At 39.4% G+C, this 18,252-nt stretch overlaps 5 protein-coding genes across 7 annotated transcripts; 2 read left to right on the top strand and 3 right to left on the bottom strand.

The window, feature by feature from the left end:
- Positions 1 to 2,559: 2,559 nt before the first annotated feature.
- LOC121862998 (keratin-associated protein 21-1-like) lies at positions 2,560 to 3,250 on the bottom strand. The gene is made up of 2 exons (XM_042361455.1): positions 3,168 to 3,250; positions 2,560 to 3,030 (listed from the first exon to the last, which is right to left on the bottom strand). Exons 1-2 carry the CDS (start codon positions 3,177 to 3,179, stop codon positions 2,626 to 2,628), a joined length of 417 nt encoding a protein of 138 aa, XP_042217389.1. The 5' UTR covers positions 3,180 to 3,250; the 3' UTR covers positions 2,560 to 2,625.
- A 2,853-nt stretch (positions 3,251 to 6,103) lies between these two features.
- LOC121862871 (keratin-associated protein 21-1-like) lies at positions 6,104 to 14,040 on the top strand. 2 transcript variants are annotated; one of them, XM_042361223.1, is made up of 3 exons: positions 6,104 to 6,211; positions 6,349 to 6,789; positions 13,987 to 14,040. In XM_042361223.1, the coding sequence occupies exons 1-2, from the start codon at positions 6,200 to 6,202 to the stop codon at positions 6,775 to 6,777; spliced, it is 441 nt and encodes a 146-aa protein (XP_042217157.1). In that variant the 5' UTR covers positions 6,104 to 6,199; the 3' UTR covers positions 6,778 to 6,789; positions 13,987 to 14,040. The 2 variants fall into 2 exon arrangements, with proteins under 2 accessions (XP_042217157.1, XP_042217156.1); XM_042361222.1 differs by lacking the exon at positions 13,987 to 14,040 and having other exon boundaries at positions 6,349 to 6,819.
- Positions 9,789 to 10,483, bottom strand: LOC121862873 (keratin-associated protein 21-1-like). The gene is made up of 2 exons (XM_042361225.1): positions 10,379 to 10,483; positions 9,789 to 10,241 (listed from the first exon to the last, which is right to left on the bottom strand). Exons 1-2 carry the CDS (start codon positions 10,388 to 10,390, stop codon positions 9,831 to 9,833), a joined length of 423 nt encoding a protein of 140 aa, XP_042217159.1. The 5' UTR covers positions 10,391 to 10,483; the 3' UTR covers positions 9,789 to 9,830.
- LOC121862870 (keratin-associated protein 21-1-like) lies at positions 9,789 to 17,675 on the bottom strand. 2 transcript variants are annotated; one of them, XM_042361220.1, is made up of 3 exons: positions 17,614 to 17,675; positions 17,036 to 17,476; positions 9,789 to 9,842 (listed from the first exon to the last, which is right to left on the bottom strand). In XM_042361220.1, the coding sequence occupies exons 1-2, from the start codon at positions 17,623 to 17,625 to the stop codon at positions 17,048 to 17,050; spliced, it is 441 nt and encodes a 146-aa protein (XP_042217154.1). In that variant the 5' UTR covers positions 17,626 to 17,675; the 3' UTR covers positions 9,789 to 9,842; positions 17,036 to 17,047. The 2 variants fall into 2 exon arrangements, with proteins under 2 accessions (XP_042217154.1, XP_042217153.1); XM_042361219.1 differs by lacking the exon at positions 9,789 to 9,842 and having other exon boundaries at positions 17,006 to 17,476.
- On the top strand, positions 13,337 to 14,040 carry LOC121862872 (annexin B11-like). The gene is made up of 2 exons (XM_042361224.1): positions 13,337 to 13,444; positions 13,582 to 14,040. Exons 1-2 carry the CDS (start codon positions 13,433 to 13,435, stop codon positions 13,996 to 13,998), a joined length of 429 nt encoding a protein of 142 aa, XP_042217158.1. The 5' UTR covers positions 13,337 to 13,432; the 3' UTR covers positions 13,999 to 14,040.
- Positions 17,676 to 18,252: the final 577 nt, after the last annotated feature.

Genomic DNA, 18,252 nt, shown 5'->3' with positions numbered 1-18,252 from the left:
ATTAGCGAGTTGAGTGACCCGGTGACAAGGACTAACCCAAGAAGAACGGACAACTCACTGTTTACACTGGTTAACCGTTATCTACGAGGACGATCCGCGCCATATGATTAACATCCAGGTCCTCATACAAAATCGGTAGAGTTATTTGGCTCAGCCTGCGAGCGCACGCGCGCGCGCGCACGCGTGTGTGTGTGTGTGTGTGTGTGTGTGTGTGTGTGTGTGCGCGCGCGCGTGTGGAATTTTCTTATACTCAAATGTTACAAGAAATTGTCTGGCCATAGGTTGGTGACTGGGGACTAATGTCGCAAGTGTGAAGGTCTCCTGCGTGACCCGAGGTGACTCTCACCATCGCTCTCCAACTCAATAATGACAGAGTTACTTCCCTAACTTTCTAAACTTGTGGTCGAGGACCTACACTGCTATCAGTAGTGTCAAGAAAAGTTCCCGGCCGGTATTTTTCTCTCCAGATTTCTCAAGTTAAATATTTTGTGAAATTATATTACTTATTTTTCTCTTTAAGCAATACTCCGAAAAAGTTAATAAACTTTTTTTTCAAATATGATAGTTTAATAAATCATCCCTCAGGAATCAAGGGGATACTATAGAGAACTGAATACTCTTAAGATGTGATAAAAAAGGGCTTCACATTATGCTATACTGGTTACCATTATTTGAGGATATGACCAAGTACTGTACATGTGGATATTCCTTATCGCAGAACTATCCATTTTATGTTGGGTTTTAAAGTTGTCTTGCATAAATACACACACACACACGATATATATATATATATATATATATATATATATATATATATATATATATATATATATATATATATATATATATATATATATATATATATATATATATATATATATATATATATGCTGATAACACAAGGAAAGAAGAAAACACGACGTTCCCAAGCGATTTCGTGTAATTCACATCTTCAGGGGTGAGTACAGACTAGAGAGAGTAATACAAATCAAGGTGTATATATACAGAGGAGGGTGAGACCAGGTCCACAATGGTCAGGTATTAGGTAAGGACCCTACTAATCTTTAAATAGCACACAACGGTTGGTGGTCAGGTCAGATGGTCAAGTGACCCGGCCTTCTCACCTACAGTGATTTACTTGCATATATATATATATGCAAGTAAATCACTGTAGGTGCGCGTGATCTAGGTATATGCTGATAACCACAAGGAAAGAAGAAAACACGAAGTTCCCAAGCGCTTTCGTGTCTGTACCCACCCCTGAAGATGTGAATTACACGAAAGCGCTTGGGAACACAGTGTTTTCTTCTTTCCTTGTGGTTATCAGCATGCATATATATATGTATATATATATATATATATATATATATATATATATATATATATATATATATATATATATATATATATATATATAACGTATGTGTGTTACCTCTTTTCTAGTACTTCTGTATAAAGGACACCAAAAGGAGAGAGAGAGAGAGAGAGAGAGAGAGAGAGAGAGAGAGAGAGAGAGAGAGAGAGAGAGAGACATTATACAAGTTAAAAATAAAAAAAGAGGTAAAACAAAGGATTCTCAGACTTTTAATTCGAAAATGCTGGCCAATTAATTTTCTCCTAACTTTTACTTACTCTGCAATAAACGACAAGAGAAAGTTTTGAACCTGATAGTGCCAGAAAACAGAGAATTTAATGTCATTAAGCACGAAGGAAAAGATAAGTCTAGGTCGTTTTTTTTTCTTGTTGATTAGAAGTCATTCCGTAATACAGCTTAGAGTTTCCCGCGTTTAAAAAAACGTGTTGTTTTATTTGGGTGTTTTACTATGTAGCAGTAGACAGGCCGAGAGATGTTACTATTGCCTGATTTCTTATGTATTTCTTGCATTAAATACCTAGTAAGATTATTTATCATCTAATACAACGTTAAATATGTCTATTATTAGTAAAGTCAACAAATTAATAAGGTAGAGTCGCTTACAACTATATAAATAATGCAAGACTCTAAAATAAGTTTTAACACAAACTTACGAAAGGAATCGATGTCTCTCTAACAGCTAACAGTACCATTCATTAGGAAAGCTTCAGGAACGGACAACCTCATCCACTTGTCAGCCTCCCTGTGTTCTGGTCCCTATCACTAAGGTTTTGGCCTAAATGTCATGCACATGGCGACGATAACATGTATCAGAGGCCTATGGCAGCATCGCCCTGGTGGCTCCTATGGCGACTGATAACAGGGAGGACCGAGTCGAAACTTTTAGAATATTTCTCAGCTCTTGTCCTCACACATACTAGAGAGAATCTTAATACACAGACATACAATACGGTAAAGCTGTTATTCTCACTGAGAACACGAATATATTATGAGTCATAATATTCGCCTGTTTAAGATTCATAAAATTTTCTGACAAACTGTTTTACCACGTTGAAAATGGACGAATAAATTAATATAATAATGCAACTTATTATTTGCAGTTACGTCGGAAAGTTATATCGTTTCAACATGCTTCCATCTCAGTAAAATATATCACACAAAATAGGGGCACAAACAACAACAAATGAAAGTTTAGTTTTATTTCAGTGCAACATGACAGAAGAGTTTTAATAGTAGCCGACAGAAGAGTTTTAATAGTAGCCGTATCTGTGTTGGTAGGAGTGGCCATACGCAGGGCGGTACCCGTGCCCAGAGTAACCATAGATATGGCTGGGCTCAGCAGCTCTCTTTCCAATACCATGTCCGAAGCCATAACCATGGCCATATCCATGTCCATAGCCATGGCCGTAACCAACGGTATGTCCGTAGCCATACCCGAGACCGTAGGAAGGTTCAGCATCACGCTTGTGAAGGATATGGTTGTAGGAGTGGCTGGCGGAATGGAGGCCGTAGGGGTGGTAAGATGCCACTGGTCCGTAGCCGTAGCTGTGCCCATGCCCGTAACGATAACCGTGGCCGTAGTTAGTGAGGCCGTATGAGGGCTCAGCCTCGCGTTTCTGCTCTGCTGCCACGAAGGCGGCCAACAGTACAACGATCTGAGGGAGAGAAATCTTTATAAACTGAACAAACTTCACAATTATGTATTTTATTCTTTGTCATATATTAAGCTATGCCGACTGGCAACTTATAGCAAATGAGGTAGAACGGCTCTAAAGTTAGTTGAGCATCTTACCAGAGTCCTCATGGTTGGTTGTCGGTAGTGAAGCGGCTGTGTCAGACAGAATTCTCGCCTCTCTATATATACAACGCGGAGTCTGGCCCCGCCCTAACCCCCTCACCGACCTCGTCGCTAACGTGAAATTTGACCGCAAACTTGAAGGTCGTTAAGCTATATATAGACACCCAAGGCATGTCATTAGTGATTAACTGACATTGATGCTAAAATGTATGATTGCGCTTCAACAACTAAGGTGTTTAAGCACGTATTCTAGATGAGGAAATACACAGGATATCAACTGTTGAAAATCAGGTGATATAAATCATTCTGTGCATTTTTTTAACATTAGATTTTATCAGAAATACGCACTGAAGCGATGTAGTTATTTCTTTCTCCTGGAAATATAGAATTTAAAACGATAATAACGTTTTGTTATATGTCAACGAAAATAACATACCTGTATCACCTGCTTCAATATATTTCATAAAACTTGCAGAAAATAACTATTGTCAAGACATATAAGTCTTCAACGATAGGAGACGGATAAAACATTCTGAGACAAAGCAGTAATAACACTGTTGGTTACTGGGATATCAACAAAATATAATTACAAAATTCCCTCCACAAAAAATTATAGTGTTTAATAATGTAAGGAATTTTGTGTATAAAGAGATGTCTAGATTGGTTACAATGCGAGAGATTGTCCGGCAAATAATCGCAAAAGGTTGAATTTTTGTGAACTTTGATCCCTTGAGAGTTAAAAAAAGTAATGGCAGTGTAGTGATGAAGGTATATATGAATATCAAATACCCTGTAATTTTAAATTAATGCAACGAGATTTGAAGATATCAAGAACAGACAACCTTGTCCTCTTGTCCAGCTGCCCACGGTGATATTGTCCCTGTCACTAAGGTTTTGCCTAAGGTCTCTTTTACACGAGTGTCTTTTTTTCTGTCGTGAGATATAATATACACGTCTTTCTTATACAAAAACCATTACACAGGTCGCGTTTGCACTTCTGTATCTACCGGTACTTGGTCTCCCATGCTGTTTTCTTGAAAATTTGTAAATATAATTATCATTATGCTGTGAAGTTATGAAATATATATTTATAATTATGCATAGACTGTATTAAGAACAAGAAATATGTGTTATAGAGTTATAGATATCTATACTGCATATTGAAATACAATATTATATGTAAATAAGTAATATAAAAAGAGACAAAGAGATACTTGCTGAAGTATTAATTCAACCACAGTTAAAACGCAACTGTCACGAGTCAAACCAAAAACTCGTCTGAAATACTCTATTGCCGTATAAGGAGTTTCAAAATGCTTGGTGTATTCTCATGTTTAGCAATTTGGAAGGACTGTAGAGGCCTTCGGTCAAATTTAACTGATTTTTTCTTGTACGTACCTCAGAATGAACAGATGGAGCTGAACTTGTGCGCAGCAGAAAAAACGTCTGTATGAAGTAGCGTTTTTTTGTTTAAGAGACACGTGTATATTTTACCACACGACAGAAAAACAGTCGTGTAAAAGAGTGATAGGGACAATGTCACCGTGGGCAGCTGGACAAAGAGACACGGTTGTCCGTTCCTGATGCTTTAAAAAATTTTCCATTCCTTCAAATATCAGTCCATTATTTTCAAAAACAATATTCATATTTACCTTGGTCAATAGACAGCCTATTTTTTCTTTTTTTACTCACCGAATTACGATTTTCTACCAAGGAATATTTCGCATTTTAAACGGGCGACATACTGTTTTCGTTTAAAGAAAATTTTCTTAAATCGAAGTATTCACTTAAATATAAACAACAATTAGGGGTATTTTTTTAATGATATTTTATTGATTATTCAGGTGTCACAAATCAAGAAAATCTCCCACAGAAGACTCAAGCACATATTGTTATTTCTTCTCATGATGTTTCGTCTCTTATCCCTGTCTTATCGTAGAAGACTTCTATCTAGACTCAGGTTTTATGAAATATGTTAAAGGAGATAATACAGGTATGATAATATCGTTGGTAAATATCCTAAGTCTAGTCGTTATTATAGTTTAAAACTGATATCTCCAGGAGAGAGGTACAGTACAGTGCCATGAGCGGTTAGAAGTTACTCATGACGTAATATAGGGAACCCTCGTGACTGATTGAGATCTATGCTGCTAGTCAAGGTTGTAGCTTCCGACAGGCTGGGCAGAAAGGGTGACAGGAGGTCGCGGTGTGAACTTCAACCTGCTAGATCGTTGAATAATGTAATTAGGTATTGTCTGTGCTTATACTATGTTACAGGGATAGGGAAGACTATATTAGGATTTATGCTTTATAGAATATTTTCATTATATCTGTGTTTGCTGGTTAGAGTATTATCACCAGTGTACTCCAATGTTATATTTGGTCCTTTGGTTATTATGTAAGATGTCATAATACATAGGAGTTGGGGAATATGTACCTATAAAGTTGTGAATTTAAATTTTTCAATATCATATTTGACATTGATACAGTATTTATTATGATCCTGAAATCGAATGAGTATTTGAAGTAATTGGGAAGAACCTATGACAGTCGGGATGAGAATATCACAGGTCAATATGACACGCAGTCCCCTTCAATAGTGCGTTTACAGGGGATCGTCATATGAATATTCCACAAATCATTACCTAACGAGCCCCTGTAAACACACAGTGAAGGGGACTGTACCTACAGCTCGCCAGTGCAGATTTCTGAAAATGTCTAATGTTAACATTATGTACAGTATAACACCAAATTTTCAACATTTGATGACCAGTGCATTTCCTAATATAGAATATGGTCTTAACGACCTTAGCTGTTGAAGCGCAGTAATAACATCAATACCTGTTAATCACCTATGATAGGCCTTGCTTGTCTATCTATAGCTTAACGACCTTCAAGTTTGCGGTCAAATTTCACGTTAGCGACGAGGTCGGTGAGGGGGTTAGGGCGGGGCCAGACTCCGCGTTGTATATATAGAGAGGCGAGAATACTGTCTGACACAGCCGCTTCGCTACCGACAACCAACCATGAGGACTCTGGTAAGATGCTCAACTAACTTTAGAGCCGTTCTACCTCATTTGCTATAAGTTGCCAGTCGGCATAGCTTAATATATGACAACGAATAAAATACATAATTGTGAAGTTTGTTCAGTTTATTAATATTTCTCTTCCTCAGATCGTTGTACTGTTGGCCGCCTTCGTGGCAGCAGAGCAGAAGCGCGAGGCTGAGCCCTCATACGGCCTCACTAACTACGGCCACGGTTATCGTTACGGACATGGGCACAGCTACGGCTACGGACCAGTGGCATCTTACCACCCCTACGGCCTCCATTCCGCCAGCCACTCCTACAACCATATCCTTCACAAGCGTGATGCTGAACCTTCCTACGGTCCCGGGTATGGCTACGGACATACCGTTGGTTACGGCCATGGCTATGGACATGGACATGGATATGGCCATGGATATGGCCATGGTTATGGCTTCGGACATGGTATTGGAAAGAGAGCTGCTGAGCCCAGCCATATCTATGGTTACTCTGGGCACGGGTACGGTTACCGCCCTGCGTATGGCCACTCCTACCAACACAGATACGGCTACTATTAAAACTCTTCTGTCATGTTGCACTGAAATAAAAATAAACTTTCATTTGTTGTTGTTTGTTCCTCTATTTTGTGTGATTTTTGTTGAGGTGGAAGCATGTTGAGACGATCGAAAGTTTTATTAATTCATTCTCCCAGTTTATCACTGGGTAAAACTTTCACGTCAGGAATTGTTATGAACCTTAAACATGTGAGAATTAATGAATGATGAAAACATACACTCATATTATCAGTACCAATCACAGTGTTACTGCTATTATGTAAAGCATAACGTACTGAAGTCATACATGAACTGTACCTTCATAATAGTTCAGTGTTTTCAGTAAGAACAGCTTGACCTCACTATATCTCTATGTATTAAGATTGTGTCTGAGGTGCAGTAGGATAAGACGGTAAAAAATAATCAAAAAATTTGAGGTGGTCTTACCTTTCATCAGTAGTCATGGGAGCCACCAGGATGGTGCTCCCACTGGCCTATGGTAGGTGCTATAATCGATACCTAAGTCTTTGTTCACGAGCTGTTTCTTGTTTATCATGAGGCACGTGTCTTACGATTTAGAAATCAATGGAGTTTAATAGGACCATTCACACGAACGTACCGAACGAATAAAAAGATGACATTACTGCTGACCGAACGCTTGTACAGTTCCATTCATTTCCTCATTTAACAGAGAACCACGATTGCGTTTAGTTAAAGGACTCGTAGCACTCGAAATAATATCTTTTCAACTGAACGGCGGCGTAGTCGGCGATTAGAAGTTTTCGTAGCGTTACGAAGACAACGGTCCACCGAGGTGCATGAGTAGGTCCGTAGTGCCCAGATGTTTATAAATAAGAAAGATGGCGACTACAGGAGCATATTTTGTTGCAGTGACTGTGATCTTGTATTTACAGACCTTCAAGAAGTATATGCACACATACAGAGCCGCAGTAATTATTACAAAAATCTAATAAACATATCTTCGGCATTGTATTACACAATATAACTGTGCGAAGGATAAATTTAGATGATTAATTAAACATTCGCTGACTAATTAGGCATGATATTTTTTTATTGAGTTATTCAAGCTGATTACAGACTGTGGTGGTATTGAAAGTTGGGGGAAATACACAGCCACGATTCAAGCAGTGATAAGCGTAACCTAGCAACCACTTAGTAGTGCACGATGGCGTCACAACCGTTCAGTTTGCCCCATAAGGCAGTACGGATTCCTGTAGCGTATGTAGCGCGCAAGTGAATGCAGCCCAGGGCACTACTGACCTACCCATGCACCTCCGCGGGCCGTAGTCTTCGTAACACTACGAAAAATTATAATCGCCGACTACGCTGACGTTCAGTTGAAAAGATAATACTTCGCACACTACGAGTCGTACAACTAAACGCGGTCTTGGTTCACCGTTGAAGGAGGGAGTGGAGGGAACTGCACAAGCGTTCGGTGAGCATCAACATTATCTTTTTTTTTTTTTGCTGCGTGTGCAAGTCCCAATGAACCCGATTACTTTCTAAATTGCGCAACAAGTGTAGCATAATTATAATAAAAGACTCGTGAGAAAGAGGCCCGCGTGTCATGCACGCGCCAATGATAACATGTTTCACAACTTCAGTGGCCGCCTGGAGGCTCTAATCATGATTGATAACAGGGAGGACCACCTCGAAAACTTTAGAATGTCATAGCGTTTGTCATGAAACATACTAGAGAGAATCTTAACACACAGAAAAACCATAAGGTAAAGCTGCTATTATTGAGAACACTGAAAAATTATGAGTGTAGTTAATGCTTGACTTTACTGCATTATGGTTTCCATGATAAGAGTAACACTGACTGAAAACGTTGGTACTTACGTATTTAAGGTTCATAACATTTCCCGACAAAATAATTAATCGAAGAATAAATTAAAAGAAACTTTTATCGTTTCAACATGCTTCCGTCTCGACAAAATATCACACAAAACAGAGGCAAAAACAACAACAAATGAAAGTTTTAGTTTTATTTCAGTGCACCATAACAGAACAGTTTTAATAGTAGCCGAAATAAGGATGTACAGATCTGTGTTGGTAGGAGTGGCCATACCCAGGGTGGTGGACGCCCGTGTTGTAGCCGTATACTGCTCCGTGGCCATGGACGAGACCGTGACCATACCCATACCCAGGGTACTTCTTGAAGGTCTGTAAATACAACGTCACAGTCACTGCAACAAAATATGCTCCTGTAGTCGCCATCTTTCTTATTTATAAACATCTGGGCACTACGGACCTACTCATGCACCTCGGTGGACCGTAGTCTTCGTAACGCTACGAAAACTTCTAATCGCCGACTACGCCGCCGTTCATTTGAAAAGATATTATTTCGAGTGCTACGAGTACTTTAACTAAACGCAATTATGGTTCTCTGTTAAATGAGGAAATGAAGGGAACTGTACAAGCGTTCGGTCAGTATCAACGTCATCTTTTTATTCGTTCGGTACGTTCGTGTGAATGGTGCTATTAAACTCCATTGATTTCTAAATCGTAAGACACGTGCCTCATGATAAACAAGAAACAGCTCGTGAACAAAGACTTAGGTATCGATTATAGCACCTACCATAGGCCAGTGGGAGCACCATCCTGGTGGCTCCCATGACTACTGATGAAAGGTAAGACCACCTCAAATTTTTTGATTATTTTTTACCGTCTTATCCTACTGCACCTGAGACACAATCTTAATACATAGAGATATAGTGAGGTCAAGCTGTTCTTACTGAAAACACTGATCTATTATGAAGGTACAGTTCATGTATGACTTCAGTACGTTATGCTTTACATAATAGCAGTAACACTGTGATTGGTACTGATAATATGAGTGTATGTTTACATCATTCATTAATTCTCACATGTTTAAGGTTCATAACAATTCCTGACATGAAAGTTTTACCCAGTGATAAAGTGGGAGAATGAATTAATAAAACTTTCTATCGTCTCAACATGCTTCCACCTCAACAAAAATCACACAAAATAGAGGAATAAACAACAGCAAATGAAAGTTTAGTTTTATTTCAGTGCAACATGACAGAAGAGTTTTAATAGTAGCCGTATCTGTGTTGGTAGGAGTGGCCATACGCAGGACGGTAACCGTACCCGTGCCCAGAGTAACCATAGATATGGCTGGGCTCAGCAGCTCTCTTTCCAATACCATGTCCGAAGCCATAACCATGGCCATATCCATGCCCATAGCCATGGCCGTAGCCAACGGTATGTCCGTAGCCATACCCGGGACCGTAGGAAGGTTCAGCATCACGCTTGTGAAGGATATGGTTGTAGGAGTGGCTGGCGGAATGGAGGCCGTGGGGGTGGTAAGATGCCACTGGTCCGTAGCCGTAGCTGTGCCGATGCCCGTAACCGATGCCGTGTCCGTAGTTAGTGAGGCCGTATGAGGGCTCAGCCTCGCGTTTCTGCTCTGCTGCCACGAAGGCGGCCAACAGTACAACGATCTGAGGAAGAGAAATATTAATATACTGAACAAACTTCACAATTATGTATTTTATTCTTTGTCATATATTAAGCTATGCCGACTGGCAACTTATAGCAAATGAGGTAGAACGGCTCTAAAGTTAGTTGAGCATCTTACCAGAGTCCTCATGGTTGGTTGTCGGTAGCGAAGCGGCTGTGTCAGACAGTATTCTCGCCTCTCTATATATACAACGCGGAGTCTGGCCCCGCCCTAACCCCCTCACCGACCTCGTCGCTAACGTGAAATTTGACCGCAAACCTGAAGGTCGTTAAGCTATATATAGACACCCAAGGCATGTCATTAGTGATTAACTGACATTGATGCTAAAATGTATGATTGCGCTTCAACAACTAAGGTGTTTAAGCACGTATTCTAGATGAGGAAATACACAGGATATCAACTGTTGAAAATCAGGTGATATAAATCATTCTGTGCATTTTTTAACATTAGATTTTATCAGAAATACGCACTGAAGCGATGTAGTTATTTCTTTCTCCTGGAAATATAGAATTTAAAACGATAATAACGTATAGTTATATGTCAACGAAAATAACATACCTGTATCACCTGCTTCAATATATTTCATAAAACTTGCAGAAAATAACTATTGTCAAGACATATAAGTCTTCAACGATAGGAGACGGATAAAACAAGAAACATTCTGAGACAAAGCAGTAATAACACTGTTGGTTACTGGGATATCAACAAAATATAATTACAAAATTCCCTCCACAAAAAATTATAGTGTTTAATAATGTAAGGAATTTTGTGTATAAAGAGATGTCTAGAATGGTTACAATGCGAGAGATTGTCCGGCAAATAATCGCAAAAGGTTGAATTTTTGTGAACTTTGATCCCTTGAGAGTTAAAAAAAGTAATGGCAGTGTAGTGATGAAGGTATATATGAATATCAAATACCATGTAATTTTAAATTAATGCAACGAGATTTGAAGATATTAAGAACAGACAACCTTGTCCTCTTGTCCAGCTGCCCACGGTGATATTGTCCCTGTCACTAAGGTTTTGCCTAAGGTCTCTTTTACACGAGTGTCTTTTTTTCTGTCGTGAGATATAATATACACGTCTTTCTTATACAAAAACCATTACACAGGTCGCGTTTGCACTTCTGTATCTACCGGTACTTGGTCTCCCATGCTGTTTTCTTGAAAATTTGTAAATATAATTATCATTATGCTGTGAAGTTATGAAATATATATTTATAATTATGCATAGACTGTATAAAGAACAAGAAATATGTGTTATAGAGTTATAGATATCTATACTGCATATTGAAATACAATATTATATGTAAATAAGTACTATAAAAAGAGACAAAGAGATACTTGCTGAAGTATTAATTCAACCACAGTTAAAACGCAACTGTTACGAGTCAAACCAAAAACTCGTCTGAAATACTCTATTGCCGTATAAGGAGTTTCAAAATGCTTGGTGTATTCTCATGTTTAGCAATTTGGAAGGACTGTAGAGGCGTTCGGACAAATTTAACTGATTTTTTCTTGTACGTACCTCAGAATGAACAGATGGAGCTGAACTTGTGCGCAGCAGAAAAAACGTCTGTATGAAGTAGCGTTTTTTTGTATAAGAGACACGTGTATATTTTACCACACGACAGAAAAACAGTCGTGTAAAAGAGTCCTAAGGCAAAACTTTAGTGATAGGGACAATGTCACTGTGGGCAGCTGGACAAAGAGACACGGTTGTCCGTTCCTGATGCTTTAAAAATTTTTCCATTCCTTCAAATATCAGTCCATTTTCAAAAACAATATTCATATTTACCTTGGTCAATAGACAGCCTATTTTTTCTTTTTTTACTCACCGAATTACGATTTTCTACCAAGGAATATTTCGCATTTTAAACGGGCGACATACTGTTTTCGTTTAAAGAAAATTTTCTTAAATCGAAGTATTTACTTAAATATAAACAACAGTTAGGGGTATTTTTTTAATGATATTTTATTGATTATTCAGGTGTCACAAATCAAGAAAATCTCCCACAGAAGACTCAAGCACATATTGTTATTTCTTCTCATGATGTTTCGTCTCTTATCCCTGTCTTATCGTAGAAGACTTCTATCTAGACTCAGGTTTTATGAAATATGTTAAAGGAGATAATACAGGTATGATAATATCGTTGGTAAATATCCTAAGTCTAGTCGTTATTATAGTTTAAAACTGATATCTCCAGGAGAGAGGTACAGTACAGTGCCATGAGCGGTTAGAAGTTACTCATGACGTAATATAGGGAACCCTCGTGACTGATTGAGATCTATGCTGCTAGTCAAGGTTGTAGCTTCCGACAGGCTGGGCAGAAAGGGTGACAGGAGGTCGCGGTGTGAACTTCAACCTGCTAGATCGTTGAATAATGTAATTAGGTATTGTCTGTGCTTATACTATGTTACAGGGATAGGGAAGACTATATTAGGATTTATGCTTTATAGAATATTTTCATTATATCTGTGTTTGCTGGTTAGAGTATTATCACCAGTGTACTCCAATGTTATATTTGGTCCTTTGGTTATTATGTAAGATGTCATAATACATAGGAGTTGGGGAATATGTACCTATAAAGTTGTGAATTTAAATTTTTCAATATCATATTTGACATTGATACAGTATTTATTATGATCCTGAAATTGAATGAGTATTTGAAGTAATTGGGAAGAACCTATGACAGTCGGGATGAGAATATCACAGGTCAATATGACACGCAGTCCCCTTCAATAGTGCGTTTACAGGGGATCGTCATATGAATATTCCACAAATCATTACCTAACGAGCCCCTATAAACACACAGTGAAGGGGACTGTACCTACAGCTCGCCAGTGCAGATTTCTGAAAATGTCTAATGTTAACATTATGTACAGTATAAGACCAAATTTTCAACATTTGATGACCAGTGCATTTCCTAATATAGAATATGGTCTTAACGACCTTAGCTGTTGAAGCGCAGTAATAACATCAATACCTGTTAATCACCTATGATAGGCCTTGCTTGTCTATCTATAGCTTAACGACCTTCAAGTTTGCGGTCAAATTTCACGTTAGCGACGAGGTCGGTGAGGGGGTTAGGGCGGGGCCAGACTCCGCGTTGTATATATAGAGAGGCGAGAATACTGTCTGACACAGCCGCTTCGCTACCGACAACCAACCATGAGGACTCTGGTAAGATGCTCAACAAACCTTATAGCTGTTCTATCCCATTTACTAAAAGTTGCCAGCAGGCATATTAGAATATATGACAAAGAATAAAATACATAATTGTGAAGTTTGTTGAGTTCATTAATATTTCTCTTCCTCAGATCGTTGTACTGTTGGCCGCCTTCGTGGCAGCAGAGCAGAAGCGCGAGGCTGAGCCCTCATACGGCCTCACTAACTACGGCCACGGTTATCGTTACGGACATGGGCACAGCTACGGCTACGGACCAGTGGCATCTTACCACCCCTACGGCCTCCATTCCGCCAGCCACTCCTACAACCATATCCTTCACAAGCGTGATGCTGAACCTTCCTACGGTCCCGGGTATGGCTACGGACATACCGTTGGTTACGGCCATGGCTATGGACATGGACATGGATATGGCCATGGTTATGGCTTCGGACATGGTATTGGAAAGAGAGCTGCTGAGCCCAGCCATATCTATGGTTACTCTGGGCACGGGTACGGTTACCGCCCTGCGTATGGCCACTCCTACCAACACAGATACGGCTACTATTAAAACTCTTCTGTCATGTTGCACTGAAATAAAACTAAACTTTCATTTGTTGTTGTTTGTTCCTCTATTTTGTGTGATTTTTGTTGAGGTGGAAGCATGTTGAGACGATCGAAAGTTTTATTAATTCATTCTCCCAGTTTATCACTGGGTAAAACTTTCACGTCAGGAATTGTTATGAACCTTAAACATGTGAGAATTAATGAATGATGAAAACATACACTCATATTATCAGTACCAATCACAGTGTTACTGCTATTATGTAAAGCATAACGTACTGAAGTCATACATGAACTGTACCTTCATAATAGTTCAGTGTTTTCAGTAAGAACAGCTTGACCTCACTATATCTCTATGTATTAAGATTGTGTCTGAGGTGCAGTAGGATAAGACGGTAAAAAATAATCAAAAAATCTGAGGTGGTCTTACCTTTCATCAGTAGTCATGGGAGCCACCAGGATGGTGCTCCCACTGGCCTATGGTAGGTGCTATAATCGATACCTAAGTCTTTGTTCACGAGCTGTTTTTTGTTTATCATGAGGCACGTGTCTTACGATTTAGAAATCAATGGAGTTTAATAGGACCATTCACACGAACGTACCGAACGAATAAAAAGATGACGTTACTGCTGACCGAACGCTTGTACAGTTCCATTCATTTCCTCATTTAACAGAGAACCACGATTGCGTTTAGTTAAAGGACTCGTAGCACTCGAAATAATATCTTTTCAACTGAACGGCGGCGTAGTCGGCGATTAGAAGTTTTCGTAGCGTTACGAAGACAACGGTCCACCGAGGTGCATGAGTAGGTCCGTAGTGCCCAGATGTTTATAAATAAGAAAGATGACGACTACAGGAGCATATTTTGTTGCAGTGACTGTGACGTTGTATTTACAGACCTTCAAGAAGTATATGCACACATACAGAGCCGCAGTAATTATTACAAAAATCTAATAAACATATCTTCGGCATTGTATTACACAATATAACTGTGCGAAGGATAAATTTAGATGATTAATTAAACATTCGCTGACTAATTAGGCATGATATTTTTTTATTGAGTTATTCAAGCTGATTACAGACTGTGGTGGTATTGAAAGTTGGGGGAAATACACAGCCACGATTCAAGCAGTGATAAGCGTAACCTAGCAACCACTTAGTAGTGCACGATGGCGTCACAACCGTTCAGTTTGCCCCATAAGGCAGTACGGATTCCTGTAGCGTATGTAGCGCGCAAGTGAATGCAGCCCAGGGCACTACTGACCTACCCATGCACCTCCGCGGGCCGTAGTCTTCGTAACGCTACGAAAAATTATAATCGCCGACTACGCTGACGTTCAGTTGAAAAGATAATACTTCGCACACTACGAGTCGTACAACTAAACGCGGTCTTGGTTCACCGTTGAAGGAGGGAGTGGAGGGAACTGCACAAGCGTTCGGTGAGCATCAACATTATCTTTTTTTTTTTTTGCTGCGTGTGCAAGTCCCAATGAACCCGATTACTTTCTAAATTGCGCAACAAGTGTAGCATAATTATAATAAAAGACTCGTGAGAAAGAGGCCCGCGTGTCATGCACGCGCCAATGATAACATGTTTCACAACTTCAGTGGCCGCCTGGAGGCTCTAATCATGATTGATAACAGGGAGGACCACCTCGAAAACTTTAGAATGTCATAGCGTTTGTCATGAAACATACTAGAGAGAATCTTAACACACAGAAAAACCATAAGGTAAAGCTGCTATTATTGAGAACACTGAAAAATTATGAGTGTAGTTAATGCTTGACTTTACTGCATTATGGTTTCCATGATAAGAGTAACACTGACTGAAAACGTTGGTACTTACGTATTTAAGGTTCATAACATTTCCCGACAAAATAATTAATCGAAGAATAAATTAAAAGAAACTTTTATCGTTTCAACATGCTTCCGTCTCGACAAAATATCACACAAAACAGAGGCAAAAACAACAACAAATGAAAGTTTTAGTTTTATTTCAGTGCACCATGACAGAACAGTTTTAATAGTAGCCGAAATAAGGATGTACAGATCTGTGTTGGTAGGAGTGGCCATACCCAGGGTGGTGGACGCCCGTGTTGTAGCCGTATACTGCTCCGTGGCCATGGACGAGACCGTGACCATACCCATACCCAGGGTACTTCTTGAAGGTCTGTAAATACAACGTCACAGTCACTGCAACAAAATATGCTCCTGTAGTCGCCATCTTTCTTATTTATAAACATCTGGGCACTACGGACCTACTCATGCACCTCGGTGGACCGTAGTCTTCGTAACGCTACGAAAACTTCTAATCGCCGACTACGCCGCCGTTCATTTGAAAAGATATTATTTCGAGTGCTACGAGTACTTTAACTAAACGCAATTATGGTTCTCTGTTAAATGAGGAAATGAAGGGAACTGTACAAGCGTTCGGTCAGTATCAACGTCATCTTTTTATTCGTTCGGTACGTTCGTGTGAATGGTCCTATTAAACTCCATTGATTTCTAAATCGTAAGACACGTGCCTCATGATAAACAAGAAACAGCTCGTGAACAAAGACTTAGGTATCGATTATAGCACCTACCATAGGCCAGTGGGAGCACCATCCTGGTGGCTCCCATGACTACTGATGAAAGGTAAGACCACCTCAAATTTTTTGATTATTTTTTACCGTCTTATCCTACTGCACCTCAGACACAATCTTAATACATAAAGATATAGTGAGGTCAAGCTGTTCTTACTGAAAACACTGATCTATTATGAAGGTACAGTTCATGTATGACTTCAGTACGTTATGCTTTACATAATAGCAGTAACACTGTGATTGGTACTGATAATATGAGTGTATGTTTACATCATTCATTAATTCTCACATGTTTAAGGTTCATAACAATTCCTGACATGAAAGTTTTACCCAGTGATAAACTGGGAGAATTAATAAAACTTTCTATCGTCTCAACATGCTTCCACCTCAACAAAAATCACACAAAATAGAGGAATAAACAACAATAAATGAAAGTTTAGTTTTATTTCAGTGCAACATGACAGAAGAGTTTTAATAGTAGCCGTATCTGTGTTGGTAGGAGTGGCCATACGCAGGGCGGTAACCGTACCCGTGCCCAGAGTAACCATAGATATGGCTGGGCTCAGCAGCTCTCTTTCCAATACCATGTCCGAAGCCATAACCATGGCCATATCCATGCCCATAGCCATGGCCGTAGCCAACGGTATGTCCGTAGCCATACCCGAGACCGTAGGAAGGTTCAGCATCACGCTTGTGAAGGATATGGTTGTAGGAGTGGCTGGCGGAATGGAGGCCGTGGGGGTGGTAAGATGCCACTGATCCGTAGCCGTAGCTATGCCCATGCCCGTAACCGATGCCGTGTCCGTAACGATAACCGTGGCCGTAGTTAGTGAGGCCGTATGAGGGCTCAGCCTCGCGCTTCTGCTCTGCTGCCACGAAGGCGGCCAACAGTACAACGATCTGAGGAAGAGAAATATTAATGAACTGAACAAACTTCACAATTATGTATTTTATTCTGTGTCATATATTCTGATATGCCTTCAGGCATCTTTTAGTAAATGGGATAGAACAGCTATAAGGTTTGTTGAGCATCTTACCAGAGTCCTCATGGTTGGTTGTCGGTAGCGAAGCGGCTGTGTCAGGGCAGTATTCTCCTCTCTATATATACAGCGTGGAGTCTAGCCCCGCCCTAAAGCCTTCGCCGACTCCCTCACTGACGGTGACCTTGTCGCTAACGTGAAATTTTAAAGTAACTCATAAATCGTTCAGCTATAGATAGACACACAAGGCCTATCATAGGTGGTTAACAGATATTGGTGTTATTACTGGGAACAACTAAGGGATGTTGGCGCATATTCTAGATTAGAAAATGCACTGGTCATAAATTTTTGAGTATTAGGTGATATACCATACATCATTTTTTTTTTAACAGATTGGACTTTTTTCAGTAATCAGGACTGAGGAGATGTAGGTACTACTTTCCTGGAGATAAAGAATTTTAAAAGATAATAACGACTAGACTTTGGAAATTTGCCAAAGAAATCATCATTCATGTATAATCTTCTTTAACATATTTCATAAAACGTATGTCTCAATATAAGTCATCAACGATAAGACATGGATAAGAGACAAAACATTTTAGGTCAAAGTCAACAATAAAGTCTGCTAGAGTCCTCTGTGGGAGATTCTTTTGATTTTTAATACTGAATAATAATAATAACAATAATAATAATAAT

The sequence above is a fragment of the Homarus americanus genome, unplaced genomic scaffold, assembly GCF_018991925.1.
Source record: "Homarus americanus isolate GMGI-L3 unplaced genomic scaffold, GMGI_Hamer_2.0 scaffold24922, whole genome shotgun sequence".
NCBI lineage: Eukaryota > Metazoa > Arthropoda > Malacostraca > Decapoda > Nephropidae > Homarus > Homarus americanus.
Note: the sequence above shows the minus strand (reverse complement) of the source record. Positions and strands in the feature narration are given on the sequence as shown.